A 23,822-nucleotide genomic window follows, 5' to 3' on the forward strand; every position below is an offset into this window, starting at 1 on the left:
GTTTGGTCGTGAAGATGAATGCCGCCTCATACAAAATGCCAAAATCAAACAGATCATCGCCCTTGTGTGTCTGATAGTTCAGTGCAGGCTGGAGGGGACGATGTTCACCAACATGAGAAGAACAGACTGTACCCACGAACGCAATTAACTTGGTAGCTTCATTTTACTGAACAAGAACTCAGTATACCAAGAATGACTCAAATGACTTAAAATTAGATTAAATTTGCCAGCACACCACTCTGTATAGAAACTGCTTTTTAATCCCACATAACACTCACTTCGCTACAGTTAAGTTTGCTATGAAAAGATTGCATTGCGAGAACTATGAGATGACTAAACTACAGTCTTTATAGCCACTATAGGTACGTGGCTGATGGCGGTATCGGTTGGTTGCATGCTCCCCCGCACTGGACAAGATCAAAATATGTCAACAACTATTGGAATGATTGACATGAAATTCTTTGTTCGTTCGTGGTTCTCAAAGGATGATTACCATTAACGTAAGTGATCCTCTGACTGTTCCTCTGGCGTCACCATGAGGTCAATATTTTTGCTGTAGAGTGAAATCTAAATATCTACTAGCAGGATTGGCACAAATGTTGACAGTCACTTTATCCTTTTAAGATAAACTGCAATAACTTTGCAAACTGCAAAACTACGTTCCCATCAGCCTCAGCTTTACTTTGCGTTCAGTAGGCTACTTATTAGCTAATGTTAGCATGATAACACGCTAAACTCAAATGGGGGGTATGGAAAACATTACAAACAAACACCTGCTAAACATCTTTAGCATTGAAATTTTGAGCATGTTAGCATGGTGACATGTAACATTAAGCTCAAATCACTGCTTTGATTAAGGCACTTGAGTGGCTGCAGACGCTTATTGACTCTCTCTGAACTATAAATGCTGTAACGTTAAACCATTTTGTTGATACAAATCAGGGAATCATGGATTCTGTTCACTGTGTTTTCTTCCTTTGTTAAGTTTGGCCAAGTTTGGTTGCACACTAATACAAACTCACGTCTTTTATTTACTACATGAATCACCTTTAATTTTTTTTAAGGGCAATTAAGGGAAGAACGTGTCATCCTAAAACGGTTTGTTGATTAAATATGATTCATCAGGTGGCGAAATATACATTTACACAAATGTATTTGCCTCTTGGAATCAATTAAGAAACCTTAAAACCCATAAAAGTTCAGTCAAGCAAAAGCAATCAAAGTGCAGTTTGGCTCAAGTCTGCAGCTGCAAAGGAGCAATATAACTAATGCGGGCGCCAGGCAACTGAGTCAAAGATCTATTAACCTTCACTTTCTGAGTGTTTCATTATTATCAGAATGAGCTATTGTTGCACGTGGAATTCAATTTGTGGCGCGCCTGTGCCGCCTTTCAGGGATGGTGATGGGGAGCATGTCCGCCCGCACATGCGCTTTTTTGCTTCCCCCCCGGTCTGCTCGCCGAAGTGATCCGAGCAAGCGGCTTACTGCGAGTGAGCAGATAGAGTTGCGGAGACATCACAGTGATGGCAGTGATTCATTATTTCATTTTCACGCAGCGCCAGACATTATTTGCACAGATGTTCAGAGGATCCACTGATGTATGCCATTGCTGAGCCGCTCACAGCTCAATGAACTGATAAGTGCCGCAACAAAGCAGTCAGCCTTGTTTGTATTACCCTGTGTTCCTGCCCACGGTGAAAGAGTAATGTCAGGGTACGACACCGACCACCCCTCTCGCCCCAAAGCCTCAATTACTTTATGGAAAATAGTCCTGTTTCTTTTCACGAAACCATAACTCTCTAAGTAACTCACAGGCTTTAAAGCAGACAAGAGCTAGAGTGTAATTACATTTGATGCTCTCAAGACATAATTCTTAGAAATTATGTTGCTTGAGGACTACAGCAGTGTTGTAATGTAACACTTTAAAAGCTCATTGGCATTTCTTTAAGGCTCTTGGGCTGAAAATCTTCAAATCTAAATGCATTTTCCTAATCCGTCCTTGTCAAGTCAGATTTTTATGCTCCAATGCATTCAATCCAAGACAATTTTCTCCTTCAGCATACAGTAAAAGCAACCTCGAACCCCGAGCTGTGACGATTTCATAAGGATGGGTTAATTGACTCTTTCCTTAAAGTCTGTTTTTGCCGATACAGAGCATCTTTAAAAACTGCTGACAAACGCGTCCTCTGAACTGTGCAGCAAAGTTTTTCAAGCTGGCACAGTCAGCCCATTACCGCAGACGAGTGCATAAATATTCATTTGGATCTGTTATCTGCTGTGATGCTGAGGGACAGCCCAGGGTGCTCCGAGTGTAACTGTGTCTTCAGCTTTGAAATGGTGTCAGAATCCACTCTGCGACCTGATCGATTGAAATATCTGTGATTGCACAGACAAGTTGTGTCTGACCAACACATCCTCAGAGGCCTATCAGCTCTGCAGCTCCATTTCTTTCAATACACAAACCTTGAAGTTTAAAAAAAAAAAAAAATCAAATAACAGCCTCTGAGTCAGCAACAACTCAAGTATCCCTCAGTTACTGTTGCGAGCCTATAGCCGCCAAACGTTCTCACATGGCACAGATGTAGTTTACAGTGTTAACGTTGCAGATTTTTCATTAAAATTCTTAGTAATTAGTGAAATAATGGGTCTAAATGGTGTACTAAACCTTGTAATAGAGGAGACAGAGCAGTATTTTCAATAGAAAAATAACGTAACAACAGTGATGACAGTTGTATGACACATATGCCACCCCTTCCCCCAAAAAGACAATCTGTCTGCTTTGTCAAAGCCGAATGTGGAAACATATCAGCTGCACTGACGCGAGCACACAGTTCAGACTCACAACAGTTTCAACTGATTTTGTGCAACTGGATTGCCAAGACAGGTGGAGTTTGAACATTAGACATTAAACTTGCATTTTTTTAAATGCTGGAATGAACCGAAGGTGTCATGTTACGTCAAAGCTAACTTAATGAAGCAGCTTTTATCAGATTTGACCAGTGATTCTATAAACGCAGATTTTATATCCTGGTCTTGTTACCTGAAATAACTACCTGAGGGCATGGCCAACATGGCTGTCAAGTGGCAGGCTTGCCTAAAGGACCAAGCTAGCTAGCAGGATGTGCAAACGATTGATTGCAGTTTATGTTAAGCAGACAAACCCATCGGTAAACCAATTCCTTTTTGATCTTGTGGTTTTGATTTTGGGAAGACAAAAAAAAGAAAGGAGAAGAAGAAGACTGATCCTTCAAGCTCGTTGTAGAGAAGATCTCTTACCAGAGCTCCATCAATGTGGAGAAATCCAAATCTTGACAGGCCTGCTGTGCTGTGCTCTACAGTTGTGAAGCAGTCAGTGGATGGTAAGTTATGCTAAAAATTAGGAATAAAACACTATAATTTTGACTATGATTTATTTGGAAAACTGTGGATTTTCCACCTTAAAGTCAAACTCAATGTTTAAAAACTTAATATACCTCAAATTAAAGAGAGAAATTACAGATGCACTTGTCAGATGACAACTACAAGGCTGTGTGGCTGGTTTTCACAACACTGATGGTATTCAATGAGGCAAGTGAAAACCATCTGACCACACGCTGAACTGCACTCGCACCATCTCAATCCCATCTTTTCCGCTTTTCCTCACATGTAGGTAATAAGAAAATGAGATTATGGGCTTCTGATTTTGACTGGATCCCATTTTATGCCCAGTGGATTGAAACGATGAAGTGCTTTGATGCTGAAGGCTGTCAGTGATGTGCAAGTCCACAGGTCACATGTCTTGGTGAATGACATGTGATGCTGTACTTAAAACTTCATGTTCTCAAACAATCAAATATCTGACTATAAAAGAGTATATTACTGGAACTAAATCCAATTAGGTTTGACATCTATTTTATTCACTGCTCGCCAAATATGGAGTAGGTTTGTACTCCATCACTCATTAATCATTTTCCTCCCAGTAACAGTGAATTAACGGGCAGAGACAGGCCGCTATGATTTATTATAGAATAGAGGGTTCAATGACAAATGGCAAATCCTTAAGTAAAAACCCATTTTTTTGGATTTAGGTTCTTGTGCAATGGAAAATATCTTGAAAGTTAAAAAGACCAACAGAAGCTCCTCTCTCCCACAGAAAACACCTCATCAGTTGTCCCGCCTTTATTATGCTTTGCGGCTAGTTTGGCACGAAAACGATTGATTTAACACAGCTACTTTGTTGTTGTTAGGGTCAGGCGTGTGTGAGCTGACCAATCAGAGCAGAGGGGGAAAACAGAGCTGTAGCACTCGTCAGTATTAGAAAACTGATGTGTTTTCTGAGCACTAAAGCTGTAAACCTATTCTAGTAGTAACCCAAAATACAATTCTGAACCTGAAAATGAGCATAATATGTCTCTTTAAACGCACAAGGGGGACCAAATACTAGATATTCTGAAAATCATGGACATTTTTTACTTTCCTTTTAGCTTTCCTTTGATATCCACTGCCTCCTGGGGAATAATATCTTGCTCTTCAGCTACCAGACACTACATAATATTAGCTAGTAGTACTGTACACTGTTGATGGTGAAATCAGCTTCCTGTTGCAGCTGGACATGGGGTTAATGAGAACAGTTAGAGTGAACCAAACTGATGTTGCGGGTCAGAAAACCAAAATAATGAGGTGAAAGTTGCTAAAACTCCACAAAAGCTGAGGGCAGGACCAGATAATTAAATGTAGGTTCATCACTACAAACAACCCCTTTCACATTACAGATAGTAAGTTGGTCCAAAAAAAAATAGACTGTCGTAGCTTTAAGTAGCAGTAAGAACAAAGAAACTATACTACATTTAAAAAATGAGGTTGGAAATGTCTTTGCACAGAAGCAAACCTCACTGGCAGCCTTCTTTATTTTTTGGTAAGAATGGATTCTTTGCCTCAATAATAAGTGAAAGGACTCAAAGTGGATTTTATATTCAACAGTGAATCCACATGGCCATTATCTTTGCTCATTCTTCCATAAACAAAGCTATTCAACTGGCACGTTTTATCTGCTCCCATGCAGAGCACAGCTTAAAATGAGCGACATGAACGTTTAAGAAGGTCATGATGGCAAAGCAGATGGTAAGTGTCCCTGCAAGATAAAAAAAAGGAAAAGAAAATGTGTGCCTGATCAATTATTCATTAAGTAATTTTGAGGTGGATGTGAAAGCAGGAGCTTCCAAGCTGCTATGTATCTATAATATTTGACATAGTAATGCAATTTTCTTTCCATAATAATTAAATAATTTATTGCTTTTTAAAAGGATAGAATCTCTTTAAGTTTGACTTCCTAAGCAGCAAGGTCACAGTCTCCAAGATACTTAAAGGTGTGATATGTAGAATTGGCCAGCTGTTGAATTCATACCCTCAACAAAAAGGGGCATTACATCACCAAGTAACTGCTAACTGCTGCTAGCTGTATTCTGTTTATAAAGACTGCAGCTACTGTTAGCTTGTTAGCTCAGTTAGGCGTGAAGCTAGCTAGACTACCGTGGGAGTGTTGGCATTTAAATCGCTAGCACAGGAACTTTGGACCGCTTGGAGATAGAGACTAGCTGGTTAGCATGCTAACTTCAGTAGATATCTCTGCAACACAGTACACAGATGTCTTTGTCACAACACGATCACTGTTATTTCTTTACATTCTGCTGATGATTTTAGTTAAGTTTTGAATGTTTCAAATAAAAATTCTTACGTATTGCCCCTTTAAGCAGAGCAGACACAATGAAGCAAGATTATTCACTGATATCATATATTCTGAAGGTCAGTGAGGAATCAGTGTCGTGTCTAATTAGAAATATGTGATATAGAGAGTTACTGCCTGAGAAGATAAACAAAGGGTACATGAACACTGATGCCCAAAGGGCCCCCGAGGCTCTGTGTTACTCATACACCATGACTCACACTTGTGCAAAAAGGACAATTTGTATCTGTTTGATTAAATTAGAAAAGGCATACATAATACAAAGACAATCACGACCGGCTTAATCTCTTGAATAACCATCGGAGAGAAAAAAAATGTAGAAAAGACCAAGGAACAACTTTAAATTATCAAAGCTAAACCAGCTCGAACTGATCTCCTTCAAATACAATGGGGGGAAATGGAGAGCATAAACAGCTATTAGCCTATGTGCATCCAAACAAGAAGCTAATTGACGTTTCATTTGCATGCTCGTCTTTTAGTGAGGTTGAAATTTATCATAACAAAAGGCCGAGCGCTGCCACACACATGGTCAAGCTAAGGTTGTATTCAATGTGATGTGCATGTCCAGGGCCTGATCAAACAATGTGTGTACACATATTAGCCCAAGTTAAAAAAAACACTCTCATTTAAAAGACTCATTTATGAATCCTGTTATGTAAATGTTATTCTCTGAGCAAACAGATTTAATAGATTTACATGTATATGAACTGTGAGGCTCAATGTCACAGTCAAATATTGATTTTTTTTTCTTACTGTAATTCTCCACAGCTGTCACAGTGGTTAAACACCGAAGCTTAACTTGACAAAGATTAACTAAATAAGGCTTAAATCAACACTTATGACAGCATGGTTTCTTTTCGCAGACATATGCAGACACCGACTTCAGTGTGGCCACAAAAACTCAACAACAAATTAATAGGAAGAATCTAACCTCTAATAATTTCTTCAATGACAGAATCTAATTTACTGCTTTTATTGATGTTTGTTCTAATTGGAGGCCATGACAAGGTGACATGATGTCATGGTTACGGTGATTTCCATCACCGTTCATTCAGTCAAGTACACTGAGAGCCAGCTAAAGATTGATTACTGATCTTGGTTGTCAAATATTATGGAACACCTCACATCTGCGCTTCATATTTCGGTATCGAGCAGCACTATTTTATCCTTTAATAAAATAACACATCATAAATATTTAAAACCTTCTGATCAATGCACCAGACATACAGATGAAACAACTGGCAAATCAATCAAACTTGTCATCTGGCTACAGGTAATGTTGATGTATGTAATATTTATTGATATTATGTGTGATATACAACATATCATATAGTAACCATATATAATATTTTATATTTGCACCATTTCCTACTTTGTACTGCAGCTGCAGCGCAACAATTTCCCTCTGGATAAATGAAGTTGGAACTTACTTTATCTTATGTACTGTGATTTAAATTGTTCAATATCTTATATATCAATATCTAATAGCCTTTTGGAAACCCAGTTAAGAAACTGTTAATACACACAATTAAAGCTGGAAAAAAAACAAAACAATAAATCATCATTTCATTAACAGAATCATTTAATTAATTTTTAAGAGCTCACTTGTTTCAGATCCTCAAATGTGAATGTTTGCTGTCTATACAATAAATAATTAATTGAACATTTAGATGAATGTTTTGATGAAATAACGAGGGCGTCAAATCATGGGTGCAATATGTAACAATTTTGTTTAAAACTTTCAACAATTAGCTAAACCTGTCAACAGAATGTGAGGAAATACAAGTTTTGACATTACAGTATATCAAAGATGTCTATGTATTGGGTTGCAGAGATATCTATTAAAGTTAGCATGCTAACCAGCTAGCCCGTAGCCACTTTGTAGTGTGATAGTTGGACAGTAAACAACACTCCCCCGGTGCTCCGAGCAGTCCGGGCAGAGTCTGCTAACACGACCGCTAGCTGCATGGCTAACTGAGCTTACTAGCGAACGGCAGCTACAGTTAGCAGCAGTTAGAGGTCACTTTGGTGCGAAATGGACGGGTGGCCAATTCTTACACATTGCACCTATAAATAAATACCAGAAAAATTAAAGGATAAGTTCACCCAAAGTTGAAAAAAATTCAGTCAGGGCAAGTTTCATAATCCACAGGAGATTTCTGGAGCAAAGTCTGACCAACATGAATCCTAATTACCAGCTCCACACAGTACTCTTGTTTGATTTTAACATGGGAGTAAGCGTATGCTGAGGGGCTATTTGCATTAGCTTCCTAGGTGGGTGACACTAAGTCAAGACATCACCCTTGGATCCATGATGGATGAGTGTTGACGCACTCTCCTCCATTAAGTCATCAATCTTAAGAGACTTCATGACTGACGTTGTCTGAGAGAGACCAATCTGCGGTGAACGTGCACTGAAGGGCTGCTGCTTTCCTCCGCATACGTCACTACTAATGAGGAGGGCTCTGCTCATTTTGTCGTGGATCTCGGCCAGCGTCACATGATGGAAATTGGGCCGTATTCATGTATTCATTCTATTAAAGAAACAAATGAAAGGCGGAAAAAGTCTCTCAAAGCCTCTTTTGTGAGGGCTCTTAAATGAAGTAGAGAGCCAGCTGAAATGCCTTGGATATGTGCATAAATTATGAGTGATCTGCTCATCCCGACATTATGGTCACACATTCTGGTTATGCAGGGTAATTCTCTGTACTATCTCTACTGGGCTTTGACACAACTGAGCTGCTCTTCTTCTTCTTCTTCTTCTTCTTCACTGGGAAATGCTGCTCCCTTACAAGATCTCTCCATTATTATTGATCAAAGCAAAGTAACACCTGCTGCACTGCGTTCACCAAACCTTCCATTTGTGTGCTGTAGCTCCTCGCAATCTTGCCTCAGCCCTTTCTTTCCCTCACATGGAGCTCACCCAGAGAGCTGCAGCCAACATAACCCTGTTTTAGCACACTCATCGCTGGCTGTTTCCATCCGCTGGTGTTTGCTCGCAAGACAACCCAGCGCACAGCATTGCCACACCACCAGATGCAACACTGATGCATGTCTACAGCGGCCTCCTACCCCATTGTGTAATTCGGACACGAGAATAGTTGGAGATGAACTATCTACGGATTGACCCGTCAGTTAACCAAGTTATTGCTCGCAGCTCAAGCTGTATTTTATCAGCATGCACCGGGAGGAATTTGGGGTTCAATGATTCGGTCAATAAGTCATGTAGGAGACGCCAGGGATCGAACCTCCATCCCTAAAAATTAATGGCCAACCCTCTTTATGTTTGTTTGCACAAACACAACCTGGTTTACGAATAGCACCACGTGATCACAAAACTACAGCCAAAAAGTAGTGTGCACCCGCCCCAATTTTACATTAGGTAAGAAAAAAGCACCTAGAACCAGTTTAAGATTGGCACCAGTGCATTTCTGGATCAACAGTATCTGGCACTGCCTTCATTAAACACCCACCAAAGAACAGAGTCATGCTGAATGCCCTGCAATGATGCATTAAATTGCCCATCACTTATTAGTTTTATTGGCTGCCTTGGGTAGTTGGCTCGTTGATCATTATGACTGGGTTCATTACTGAAGCCCGGCACACTGTACTCGTGGTCCGCTCTTAATTATTGATGCTTTTTCACAGACGAGAATAATATTCGACAACAGAGATGAATAAGTAAAACGTCTTGTTCCTCAGATGTTGGACTGTTGTGAAATATTTCTTTGCTTGAGGAAGCATGCGAACTGTAATATGTGTGGGTATTTAATTATTTATTTCAATTTGGTCCAGTCCCAATCCTGTTTATTTTAAAGGCTCTGCTCAGTGTTTTTTTTAATATGCTAAAACCAAAAAATACATAGATAGGAAGATACAGCAGAACGATAAAACAGAGACAAGGACAAAATTGCAGCAAAAAATTATATTAGTATCATAATTCAGAAAGAGCTTCCACATTTATTTGTTTTTTACACTTTATTTCTGAGTAACCATTAATCACACACTGTACCTGAGCACCTCTGATTTAAGGTGCTGCCACATGTGACTAGAGGGTTGTGGGCTTTCTAGTTTGTGGTTGATGGATAGGTTAAACAACCAGAAGTCTGTTTCTTACACAAAAACAAGTAGCTTTTGTTTCCACTAAACCTAATACAACAACTGTTTCTTTATGTGGCAACTTTAAGTTTCTTTAGCTTAAATTTGAAATGTTATCTTGTGACAATGCTGTGCTTGCACTCTGATTAGGCTTAGGCACAAAAAACACTTGGTTAGAGTTGGGAAAAGATCCTGCTTTGGTTTAAAATATCTGTTTTTTGTCACCACAAACATTAATGGAAATCTTCCCCCAAGGCATCCTTTAAAAATGTCCAGTTGTGTCACATTTACAAATGCTGAAACGAGCATATCCGGTAGTTTAACACGTACAAATCCCGAAACACAGACTTGAACTGTGATCACAGGTTTTGCAGCCTTGATGCCTGAAACTCCACCATCATCTACTCCACCTCCTGGTATATAAGTCAAGCAATATACAAGTTATGTGAACGTGATGACATACACCAGTGGACTCTTGGATGCCCCTGTGGTACAAGTAGATGAACATGATATAGTGCCCTTCTAGTCAAATAGTTAATAGATGTTCTGTGTGCTGGTGCCCTTTTGATTTGTTTGTCTGCCACTGATGACACGTTTTGTACAAATGTCAGTTTGGTTTCTTTACATTCAGTACCAACATTTTGCGACTTTCCAGGTATGCTAATTGACATTTCCTCAGTATATTATGTTAGAAAATGTCATTTGGTCACAATACATTTCCCTAAAAACTACTTACTTAAACTTACTTTCAGATTTTACCTCTAACTAATGGGGACATTCAAATCTAAATCTGATGACAGTTGATGGGTTGTTTGCTCACGTTGTCAGCCACTGTCAATCACACCCACACAGTCCTGATGAAGCTTCTGAAGAGTTTTGGAGCGTTTAACTCTTAATGGATAACAAAGGATGTTTATTTTTAAATTCAGTCAGGAATATTGTATGCTAGAGAGAAAGACTTTCAGAAGCTTTGACGCAGGAGTGGTTATTTTGTGTTGTCTATTTAAGAGCCTCTAAGTGATGAGCTCTGGATTAGACCTCTTTCACGTCAATGACGAGCAAATGTTCATCCATCTTGACCCCATTTTGACACCTTACTCACAACACAATGTAACAGCAATCATTTCCTACAAGTGTGACAGGATTTCTGATCTGATGTCAGTATTAAAAGGGAAGTTTGGAGTAGCTCCAGGTCTAACACAGATGCCCTCCAGTGACAAGCCTTCAAAATGTGGAAGTGTTGACAGGCAGTGCAGCAGCTGCCCCCCAAAGCTGACATGAATCAGACGCGACACTACCTGCACATCGCATCTGTTGTCACATACAATCGCGGTTTGTTGATATTAGCCAAGACACATCTGATCATTGATAGTATTCTTTACGTGTATTCTTTATGCGATCACACGGCGCGACTTGACATACAACGAAGAAGAGTTGTGGCGCACTTAATGTGAGCGATGACTGTGTGTGGGGTCAACAGCTAATTGAACCAGTAAATTTTCAGCGGTGCATGTAACAAGGCGGACTAAGAGGATTTTGTCAGCTGGGTGGCCATATTTCATACACATTTACTGCATCATTACTGAAGCTGTCTGTGAATACTGATTATTATCCATACAAACATGTTTAAATGTTTACAGAATACATTTCAGAGCCCTATTCAGACGCTCGATTTTTGGGGCAGATGCTGATATTGATCATAGGAAGTTGATGATCCCTCAAATGCGGTAATTTAACGCAAAGATATGCAACAAAGGCAGGATATTTTACTGTAAAACAATACATTTTTTTGTCTAATGTACCATCAGGGCATTTAAACAGTAAACTTCACTCAGAATTGAATACTTTCATTATTCCAAGCATCTTTTTCTACATTTTAATCTAAAAAAAACCACACAGACGTAGTATCTTGTATCCCCTCGTATACCTTGTTGGCACAAGATAATAACTTCCTCTTTGTTTGGTGATTTGAAAATGATTGAGAACCTTGCCCAAACTCCTTAGCCTCACGAATAGTGTATCCCTTGGTAGTCATTATCCTGACAAGACTGTAAGAAGAACAACTAACAAATAGCGCCATTAAACACCCCCAAATGACTCAGGGGAGCGAGTTATTGTGTAATTGATCAAAGAGCTGTCCTTTTCCTTTGTGCACTAATTACATCACTCAGTGGCACTGACTGTACAGTCAGCTGACAGTATGTAGCAGGAGTTTTCATCGTTATTTTACCTTCGAATAGGATGCTATCCCAAATACGAGCTGCTCAGGCTGCACATGTGCTGATCAGATTTACACTGTAGGGATCACTTGCAGGGCCCATTATTTAGTAATTTCGCATTTTAAATGCATCACAGAGAAAGTTTGGAGAAGACTTACATGTAAAGGCTTAATCTCTATATCCACCTGAGCACTGTAACTGAAGGAAAGTACTTTTGATACTCAAATATGAAAGCTCAGACACAGAACCCAACTCGATCTGCACACAAATAACACGACTTTAGACTTTTACGTAACGTAACGTTAACTTAAAATGATCTTCTCCTAACCCTAACCAAGTACTGTAGTTCTGCTGCCTAAACATAACCAAACTGCGGCTGTTACACAATGTTAACCACGTGATGAGGTGATTAACATCATCATGTTGATGAGACTGACTTGGTCTTAATGGCAATACTCTGCCTGAGGGAGAAACTGTCAAAGCCCCTGTACGAATCGTCCAATTTTAATCAAGCTCCAGGTGAGCCAAAAAGGTGCTTTTCATTCATGTGGATGATTCAGATGCAATAACATTGTGAGAATCATTTTCCTAAGCACCAAATATGCAAATTCAATAAATGATTGGGAGTTATTACCTGCAAATAAATGACTAATTAGGGTCGTAAGGCCGCCCATAATGATTGGGCAACAGAATGGTTCATGCTGAGCTTCCCACTCAGCTGGCTCTCCCCCTCATCAAGCCTCACAAGTGCCTTTTGTGCTCATTGAACAATATGCGCTCGCTCCTCAGCAGCGCTCTGCAGACGCTGTTTGTTCAGTCAGCTCCGTTTGACTGACGTTAACGCTGCTAAACCCTGTTGTAAAGACGCTGCCGCTGCTTCTATAACCTTATTTTCTTTACAAGGAGCAAGTTCTTCGTGGTGAAGAAACACTGTGGAAAAACTGCTTTGTAAATTGTTATCGTTATTGTCTTATAATTGACCTTCACTCATTCACTCGCTGATGAATCAATCCACCAAGGACGCAGCTAAAATGATTGAAAACGCATGACACTGAAGGTCACCTTTGTTTGCACCTTTGGAGAAAACTCCACAGGGCACCTTTAAGTTGACAGTTTTGAGAAAAACTGCGATCATATGAGACAAATAATCATGTACGACTGATACAGAAGTTAAGTTTCTGAATTGGATCCTATATAGTGACCACAAATTTACAGTGATGGACAACTAAGGCAAAAAAAGACAAAAATGATAATGTATGTGTTCCATGAAGAGAATAAAGTGTGCACAGAATGATCCAATTGTGACGGCAAAAGACAAAAAAAGAAAGAAAAAATCCATCCATGCTTGAAATATAGAGAGAAGAGCACAAAGAGCAAATGGTCATTTTATGTAATACATAATGCCTTTCATTCACTTAACTGCAGGGCAGCAGTGGAGTTTAGTGTGCGGTGGTCCCAGCTCCCTGTCTGATGTAATGTGGAACTCAGGTTTTATTATCTCACCGTGTTGTTTTACTCTGTGTAGAAAGAAGACGACATGAATATAAATGATCAAACAGTACAAGTAATGTGGTTTAGATCGGGGGTTTGAATGAATGAATGTACAGTGAGGCTTTCTCTTTCAAAATAAAAGTGCTCAGATCTTAAGTGGGTAATGCCCCCCCGTTTCTCTGGGGTGTGGTTAATATGCAGGCTCTGTCTTCTCTTCGTTTTATCTTCATTAATTAACTCGGCGAGATAATGACATACTTAAATTCACTCACTGGGTTTGCATCAGACTCTTGACTCTACGGTCACTGTTAAGTGTCCACCGTCAAACACATCAGGTTACGTTTTAAGAAAATATAAGAACACTCGATAATAATATTGTCAGGCTAACATTGGACAGTCTAAAAAACTGCCTACTACCCACAGTGCATTCGGGTATGTGATGCTAGTAACTGCTAATGTAGCCCTGACCCGCTAGCGTCAAGCACACATCAGGAGGGGGTTATGAAGGTCGGGTGAACTCACATCTTTCTGACTCCACACCACCGGATTTCTTCCATTTTCTTTTTTGTCTTTATTTTATTTATAGCGCAATTTTAGTGACCAATATACACACAGCTCAAGACAAGAGGTTAACTAACATTGATGGAAATAAATGAATAAAAAACGGTATAAGGTTCGGCTTGGATGGGTTTCCTACATTAAAGGATATACAAAATATAGGAGAAGATAACATTAGCTGACAGGAAGACATCACTGGAGGAATTTATCAGAAGTTGCAGCTTCCTTCGGACACATTTTAACACCAGTCCACTTACATTTCTGTTACACATGACGGGAGACAGACATTACATTTTGTAAATGAAAAGACATTTACTGCCGTGGTGATACACACTGACAGTCGAGACCAATATGAGTAGAGGAGAGGCATCGCTTCCCATCATCACCGGCTCCATTAAACAAACATGAATTGTCTGTGATGGATGTCGGTTCACGCCACCTCCTGCACACTGAACACAGATCACCACTACCTGATCACTCTCTCCTCTCCTCTCCTCTCCTCACAACATACAATAAGGTAACAATGAGACGAGCTTCCAATCAATAATTGAAGAATAGACGCCACAACATAAGTTATCTGGTGCAATATTCGTACAGATGTTGACAGCACGAGAACTACGGTATCCGTGGATATAAATCGCCAAGCTACAACTTGTTATTTCTATGGCTGCAGCAATAAAGAGAATGAATTACTACTTCTCAGCTGCGAATATGTGGAGGTGAACTGCAGTGGTATGGAGGCTACTGGGAGCTGTGTGAGGTCACTGGTTCAACTCTCTGGACAAGCTCTCAGGATGAGGTAAGACAGTGAGTCATACTCTCACCTCGCTCTGCAACAGATACTCAAGCACTGCTGAGGTCGGAAGTCTGTCCGCTTTTATCAGAGTGGAGGGACCAAAGGTTTGACTTGTTTGTCCGTTTGAATAAAAGATAAAGCAGACAAACCTTACAGTGTGGAGACACTGATGGACAAATTGTTTGTCCCATGTGGTGACCAAGGTATCAACAAAGGATACCGTTTGGCAACAATACAGGAGTATCCACCGATGTACCACCAGCCTACAGAGCAGCTTCTTTCCTCTGGCTGCTATAAATTAATTAACTAAGTTACAGTCCGGGCTGTATAATGATAATTAAATTCATGTCCCCAGGTCTCCTTAAAAAACATTCAGTTTTACACCACAAATATTAACGACACCACCGTCCCGTCCACCTCCTGGTGTAAAAGTCAGCTAATAAGCATCCAAAGTGAACGTGCTATGCCACGTTCGGTACAAATGTCAACCTTGGACAAATCTGTGGTTTCTGGCGACTGGGCTGCAGCGCACACAAACACAGAGACTATTCAATATGATCCACCACAGGCCTCATACATTTTGTAAGATGCGAGAGAGAGCCTTGAATTTGCCGACTTGCTCGAGAGGCTTGATGTTCTCATGAGGTGTCGGTAACGGAGAGTCACGTTTCTCTTTTCAATCCCAGAACTGTGTCTTCCTCGAGCTGGATGCGTTGATATTCAGCAACAGACTGAAAAGATGAGAACTGGATGAGTGCTGGATAGGAAAGCCACAACAATCCTTACGTGCACTGTTATTCCTTAACGGTTATTCCTTATTCCAGCCTAAAGTGAGTACTCTGATATTTCATCCTCTGCTGCCAGTGCCTTTTCTGTCAAGCTGTCAAGATATTGATAATCTACATTTCTGGATGATTCTTTTAATAAGTCTTCTGAAATTCGGCTCTGTGTCGTGGATAACCTTGAGTCAAAACAAGACATCTTTGAAGGAGGAGTGCTTTTAAGGAGATTGGGAGGGATCATGAAAGTTCATCCACTGAAGAGTCACTTCAGTTAAAGCTTGTCCAAATATAGTTACAAGTCAAGATACTTAACTTACTGTCCTGCTGTGACTGGACTATCCCCACACACTCATTGCCAGCTTGGAAAATAGAAAACTGTCTCAATCTTTTCACTACATTACCAAAATGCTCACATCTTCACGAGTTTTCATTATTGCCTACCGCTTTGTGGTGTAACTTTTGTCTGTTTGACCTCATGTTTTTATAGATCTTTTGTTAATGCCATGTTTGAAAAATGTCTGTTATGAAACATCAGATGTGGAATGCAACAGTTTGTACGAGCGGCGGGAAGATCTCGACCCTTTTGGCTCTTGAAAACGAAAAAGGTGGCTACTTGACTTCCATCACAGCCGCGTGCGGCGCTCTGCACAGTGCTGCTCTGTTCTGCAGAGCAGAGTGGAGATCAGCTATTATCAGAGCCTCCCGTCCTCTTACTTCTAAACTTTTTATCAACCCAGTCGCCAGAATAAAAAGCAACAAAGTGCGTTTCTGCAAAACAACAGATATGTTGAAACTAATTTTCCCTTTCATTTGGCGACAGTGCTGTACTTATGATCTGGTTAGTTTAGGCACAAAAACACGTGGTTAGGGTTAGGAGATCATGGTTCGGCTTAAAACACCTGCCGGGGTGCCACAAACACAGCCGGGGTCTCATTCAAAATATCCAGTGGTGTCACACTTACAAATGTTGAAACACAGTCGTGAACTGTGGTCACCGGCTTGCTGAACTCAAAGCCCAGCACATCAGTTCAGCAGGTTTGCAGCGACGTGACCTGCCAACATTTGGTCCTGGTGGCGGGGCTGGTTTTATTGAGAGCAACAAAAACCTGCACAGCAATGTTTTGTTCCCTTCGCAATAACATCAGCTCCCCCCGAGGGGCCCATTCCTTTATAATAGCACCGACACATCAGCAGGCATCTTGTTCAACCTGCCCTAAATATGCTATAGATGCTCAAACCGAGTCCGACCCAAACCAGAGCATATAAATGTGAGTGCGAGCATGAGCCATGAAAAATGAGCCAGGCGGCGAGGACGTGCGAGGGAGGAGGTGACATGCAAGCAGACTTGAAAATCCAATCTCAACTCCAAAATCCCACCGAGCTCCACGTCTTTCCTAAGCTCACCCTCACACACCTCCTTCCCTCCACTCCAAAAAATCTAATCCTGCACGAGTCTGTGAGGTTTTCTTCCTCACATTCCTGCATTTTTACCTCAAATAGCCTGAAAGCATCTTTAAAGACCTTATTGTGAGTGCAGCAACACTGACCTCCAGTGAGTTGACAGTTAGTCAGAGAAAGAAAATGTGCCAAGACACTGACAACACATTCTTTTTCACTCATATTGAGTCATAAAATCTGGATTTTTTTTTATAATAACATAATATTTGTGGAAATTGAGATGGTCTGGGTTAGTCTACAGTCTTGTCCCCTGCCTCATCATACTCCAACAATATGAACATAACGCTGTGTGCCGGGGGCGGGGCAGCAGTGGGGGAGTTTCATGAGAACAACACATGGGGCATCATTAGGAGCTGAGCGCACCATGCTGAAGGAGGGAGAGCTGCGGCTGGACGGCGCTCAACTCCTGACAGCCAGGAGACGCGTGACAAAACTAAGACAGGCTGCATGGGAGCTTATTCTGCCTCTGTGTGAGTTACTTGTGTTGAGATGCACATGAGCAACAGGATCCAAAGTGGGAGTCCTTTCATGGTATGTCTACTTGGAGCCGGTCATTAGAGATCAGAGTGTGAACCCATGCCAACATCCGACCGGTCCTGGATATACACACGCAGCCGGGGATGGATTCGTTCAACGCCAGCGGAATGGACGCGTTCACGGTGATCCATCTGAATTCCTCCTGGAGTCTGGACAGTGGATATTCTTTGGCAGCGATAGGCAGCATCGCTGCCCTCGTAAGTTTCCTCATCCTCTTCACTGTTGTTGGGAATATTCTGGTGGTGATCGCGGTGCTGACGAGCAGGGCGCTGAAAGCCCCGCAGAACCTCTTTCTGGTGTCTCTGGCCACCGCGGACATCCTGGTCGCCACTTTGGTGATGCCGTTCTCCCTGGCGAATGAACTCATGGGCTACTGGTATTTTGGGAAAGTTTGGTGCGGTATTTATCTGGCTCTGGATGTGCTGTTCTGCACTTCGTCTATTGTGCATCTGTGCGCAATAAGCCTGGATCGCTACTGGTCCGTTACGCAGGCTGTAGAGTACAACCTGAAGCGGACTCCCAAACGCGTCAAGTGCATCATCTTAATCGTGTGGCTTATATCTGCTTTCATCTCGTCTCCCCCTCTCATGTCTATAGACAGCAACAACGAGATCAGCTCTCAGCCTCAGTGCGAGCTCAATGATGACACCTGGTACATCCTCTCCTCCAGCATCGCGTCCTTCTTCGCCCCGTGCATCATCATGATCCTGGTGTACATCAGGATATACCAGGTGGCCAAAACCAGAACCAGAAGCATGTCGGGAAAGAATCCCCGGCCAGATGGTGTCACACAAACTGAGAATGGACTGAGCAAAGCCACCTCCCCTTTCCACGGCGAGAGAGGGAACGGTCACTGTCAGTGCCCGCCTACGCCCAGCCAACGCACTGTCACCATCGGGAGGCAGACCGAGGATGGAGACATGGAGGAGAGCTCCTCCTCAGAGGGCAAAGGTCACAAACCCCAGCAACAGGACCCCCAGAAGGCCAAGAGGGCTGGCCCCAAGAAGAGCTCCCTCTCCAAACACTCCACCCGCATCTCCAGAGTCAGCAACAAATCCATGGACCTGTTCGCCTCCAGGAGGAAACGACGCCGGAGCTCCTTAGCCAGGAAAAAGGTGTCCCAAGCCAGGGAAAAGAGGTTTACATTCGTCCTGGCTGTGGTCATGGGGGTGTTTGTCGTGTGCTGGTTCCCCTTTTTCTTCAGCTACAGCCTGTACGGTGTGTGCAGGGACTCCTGTAAGATCCCAGACCCACTCTTTAAATTCTTCTTCTGGATCGGCTACTGTAACAGCTCCCTGAACCCGGCCATCTACACCATCTTCAACCGGGACTTCAGACGCGCCTTTCAGAAGATCCTCTGCAAGTCGTGGAAAAAGTCTTTCTAGGTCTGAGGCAGAACTGCTGCTCCACCATGACAATCTTAAAGGAAATATCGAAAGAAAGACAAAGAAGCCCGTTTTGTCTTTTACTGCCACTTGGTACTCACTGTTAAGTCTCATTGTCCTGTTGTAATTCAGTCATGGCTGTGCACACCGTCAAACACCTACTGGGTGGCTCCACAAGCTTCAACATGCAGTATCTTTCCATTACGGGCTTTTTTACAGGCTTTCCCAACCCTTCTTTTACTCCTGCTGAAGTGTGCTGTGAAGCTTTATAGTGTACCATCACTGATCGAGCTCTTACACATCCACAAAACATACACACATGGCCGGATTTATCTGCTAGACGGCCCAAGGGCAAAAATGAGCTCCTTGGCCCCCCTGAACCCCCCCTTCGTTCCTCCCACTCTCTGTACAATGTGTATTTGTGTGGTAATTTCATTCTGTATTCATTAATTAATATGCATCAAACATAAGCACAAAAGTCAGATAATGAAGGTTTGTAAAACTTCACACAGGGGTTGTTTTCAGGGCTGCCACAACTGAGCACTTGATTTGAGACAAATGCTAACTAGCTTTCTTGCTGTGAGTTAGACGAGAGGCTTGACATCACTATCATGCCTGTGCGGTAAATATGTAGCCTAGTTGAAGCAAGCCACTGGTTAGCTTAGTTTAGATTAGCAGTAAGACTGGAATTAAATGGAACCAGCGAGCAAAAATCCACCTCATAGCAGCCCTAAAGCTCCTGTTTGTTTAATCTGTATAAAACCAAAGCGTAAAAACAACAATTAGCTGTTTTACAGTGGGTTAGCTTATGTGCTCTTCTTGGCCAGGACCAGTTGCTAGGCAACCGCAAGAGACGATTCAGGTCCCGTTAAAATGTTTGTTTTTAAGCTTCAGATTTTGTATGGATTGAACGAACAACATATAGGCTAATGCAGCCTGCGCTCATCAGACACAACCGCATAGATCGACTGTGCAAGCAGCTTATTATGACCCGTATGGCGACCTCTAGTGGTTTAAGTAATTATTACAGCAGCAAATGAGGATGTCAATCGAGGTAGTACAAAGAGTAGGAAGGACTGAGGGATGAGTCAGGTTAAACAAAGACAGGATTTTCACTCAGTGGCTGAGTTGCTTTGTGGGTAATGTAGGAACGTGGTTTTGAATAACACACAGAATACGTGGAATAAAAACATCTGTATCCGTTTCTGCTGTATCGATTTTGATCATTTGTTTTTAAAAGTGTCCATAATGAGTCCAACAGTGTTACGGGAGTGCAATTCTAGACCAGCGGACTGCATTTCAAAACCTGGTACCTACATTACCCACAATGCAATTTAGACACTGAGTGACATCATCATTTGGGGATTTTCTTAGATGCATCGCAGTTCGCTTTTGAGCAATTAAGTCTCAATGCAGAGAAGACACTTATTGGAAATTTAACACCCAATTCTTGATGTTACGATCGCTTTAAGAGTTTTGTAAGACTGCGCTTAACATTTTATATGGCTGAACCAAGTGGATGTTGAAATGTAAGGGAAGTAGGCATGTGCAGTGTGTTTATGTTCTCAGCTTGGCTGCTGTGTTAGCCGTGGTGTATGCCAGTCTCTAAAAAAATAGTCCAAGAAGTCACAGAGTAAGGAAAAACATGTATAGAATAAAAAAAATGTATGATCCTTTTATAATTGCATCATAACCCTTTGAACTGGATTGAATCATGAGATGCTGTTTTGTTGTTTATTGTTTATCTCTATGCTAAGCTAAGCTAATTGTCCGCTGGCTCTAGCTATATTGTTATTGTACAGCCATAACAGTGGCATCGATCTTCTAATTTAACACTCAGCAAGAAAGAGAATGAGCATATTTCCCAAAATGTCAAACTTCCTATTCCTTCAAGGTTAGCTAATAAAGCAGAACCCACTTTAAGGCTACCATCACGCCGGTGTTGTGCTTTAGTTCTGCATATTTATGAAAAGGTTTCAATGCATTTGCACAAACCAGTTCACACACAGTCAGCCTGAAGCTCTTGGCACTCACTGGAGTTCTGGGGGAAGGTTTCCACTTAGCCCAGGTTGATAAAGCGGAGGTTTCCAGCCTTTAACGTCTGTTTTCCCTAAAATTGAATCTCTGCTGACATGTGAACCCTCGGTATTCCTGCCTTAAATTATTTAATTAAAACATTTTTTAGAAGCCTTTTATGTCCAGTATTATACAAGAAAAAGGGAATTATTGGAGAGAAGAGAAAATATAGAGAAAATAAATTACATATAGACTTATCTTGCATCCTCTTCAGGGGGTCCCGACCTATAGGAAATGTGTGTTTTGTCTGCTTGCCATGATGTTGTTGGCCATGTGAGCTTTCACAGCTTTTTTAGAGTGTCTCTGCTGCAAACAGCCTCTAGTAAGTAAGCAGTAAGAGTGAAAGAAAAACAAATCCGCTGTCTTTTTAAAGTACCTGGATGCACCCGAGTGTCATCATGGTAGTTCACAACACAGATGACAAATGGCAAAGCACAAACAGCAGACTAAATCACTACAGAGTCTTTGTTCTGACCTCTGACTGGACTTTAAAAAGGGTCGAGACGGCACTGAGAAGGGCTGACGCTCCAGACTATAAGCTAAATTATTTTTTATGATGTGCACAAAAGGTCGCTTTTTTCACAGTGGCCATAAACCACTGAGTATTAAGGAACAAATGCATTTTTTTTTTTTTTGCATTTACTTTTTCAGAATCTACCTCTCTGTTTGTTGAGTTCATGTATTTTTTGTTGCTGTTTTGGCATTTATGTTTTGCAAAGTGCAGTACACATCTTTCCTCTGCTTAAGCTGTCTGCTGTCGTGCAAAAATAAAAAATGAAGACGTCTTATGTGAACTTTTGGTGTGATGTTGCAACGTGGAGACCCTCAAATGTTGCTGCTGTTCTGCTTTAATTACAAAGCATATCATTCTAATCGGGTGATTTATGACTTTTCCTTTGCTTTGATTATTAGATATTGACAGAAAGTACAGTGTTGGTGAACTACCCTTCATCAAATTATAATTCAACACATTGATTGAACTCAAATGACTATTTTAATTTTCAGCTGAAAGAGAAAACCCCATTTCAAGCAAAGCCAGTGACATCCGACATTTGGTTTCACTGTGTTGTATGGGCTGAGTGTCAACAGTTACTGTATGTGTCTTATCTTACTGCTCATTATCCCCATCGTGGGGCTTCAGCGTGACTGATGTCACTGGCTAATTTAAGTTGACTCATTGTAAAAGGGTAACTTCAGTCATTTTCAACCTCGTAAGATGTGAAAATTTCAAGGGAAGGGAAACAGCATGTAGAGCCAGAATGTTTTCACATCCAACACAGTGAATTACGAGTTTATTCAAACCAGAGTTGGTGATTGTTGGAACAGTGGAAAGACAAGAATGTTTTGGTGAGTTCCTCTCATTTTTCTGTCATGTTCGAATGAAGTGTGTTTTATGACGATAAGATTACTGTTTTTGCAAATGGAGTTCGTTGGCTTTGGTGAGCGGCTGTGTCTGGATTTTAAAAATAGGATTTTTTTTTTCGTTTATGCAAAAGGTCCATCCCTGACAAAGTTCACAGACACTTGAGCCTGTCAGTGGCAAAATCGAGCCCTTTCAGTCGACACACATTGATGGTGCACAGTTGCCCTCGCAGCTGTGATTGATACATCTCTAATAAACTAAAATGTACAGCTCATGCCTTGTGATCTCCTCTTATATAAAGCCAGCATAAAGGAGGGTTTTTGTCAGGAGTAGCCATGGATCAGAAGAGAAAGTCAAACTCTTAGGAAAACAGGATCACGTTGACGGTAGAGGAGATTGAAGCCAGGTGACACGTATTATTCAGTGGACTAAATAGCAGACATGTCACTCAAGTCAATTAGTCCAAGTCTAAGTCGAGTCTCAAGTCATTTATTTTAGAGTTGCAAGTCATCAAAACAGTGACTTGAGTCGACAGGTGGCCAAGTCTTACATAATGCACCTTAAAGGTCAAAATTTGAGTGTCTGTTATATATCCAAGGCCCCACGTTGAAAAATACAGAAATTACCCTTTAATCCAGACAATAATGCATTCTCAGCAGAGTGAGTTTGGGCTTTAGACATTAACGAGTATGCCATGATGCCATGGGGGGGGGGTTCAGTCCCTGTGATGGACGGTAGCCATGCTTGTTTCAGGGTGTTGGTGACCTTTCAGCACAACAGGTCTGGTGCTGGCTCTGGCTGCCTCACAACATAATATTCCCCTGAGTCCCTGTGGGCAGGACCAAGGTGAAACCGAACTCCCAACACCAAACTCCTGTTGTTTTCCTCAGACTTTTCTGCTGTGGCCAGGAGCCATTTGTGACGTGTTACGAGTCCAAATGCTGTTGATTCACGTCCCCCCTTCAAAAATAAGAACACAGTATTCCCACCTGTTTGACTGTTTGCATATAAACAGGTGTAAAGTGGTTGATGGAAAACAGCAGGCACATATCTCTCTGTCACCAGTCTGTGTATATTCTATTTATATCAGCCTAAACGAACAAAAAAAGTGTTGCTTCATGTTCAAATTGTCCTTTATCTTGGCACAGCTTTTAAAACTGCAAACAAAGATGGACCAGATTAACTGTGCTGTTCTCTCGATGTTCTCTCACAGGCGTACAGGTTTTTTAAGGACAGTGCCTTCTTCACTGGGACAAATAAAACACGTGTGACCGCACATTAACCCCAGACGTCCTCAGGAGTCCGAAAACAAAGTGGTTTAATAGGGTTTGTGATCG

General features: G+C 41.4%; 1 protein-coding gene across 1 annotated transcript; it reads left to right on the forward strand.

Moving 5' to 3' along the window:
• Positions 1 to 17,516: 17,516 nt before the first annotated feature.
• Positions 17,517 to 21,910, forward strand: LOC311252043 (alpha-2 adrenergic receptor). The gene has a single exon (XM_084344807.1). It carries the CDS (start codon positions 17,745 to 17,747, stop codon positions 19,044 to 19,046), a length of 1,302 nt encoding a protein of 433 aa, XP_084200933.1. The 5' UTR covers positions 17,517 to 17,744; the 3' UTR covers positions 19,047 to 21,910.
• Positions 21,911 to 23,822: the final 1,912 nt, after the last annotated feature.

The sequence above is a fragment of the Pagrus pagrus genome, assembly GCF_965226575.1.
Source record: "Pagrus pagrus genome assembly, chromosome: 22".
NCBI lineage: Eukaryota > Metazoa > Chordata > Actinopteri > Spariformes > Sparidae > Pagrus > Pagrus pagrus.

What these genes read in the sequence shown, in the direction of transcription:
- LOC311252043 (XM_084344807.1), top strand. Translation starts at nt 17,745, where the DNA reads ATGGATTCGTTCAACGCCAGCGGAATGGACGCGTTCACGGTGATCCAT.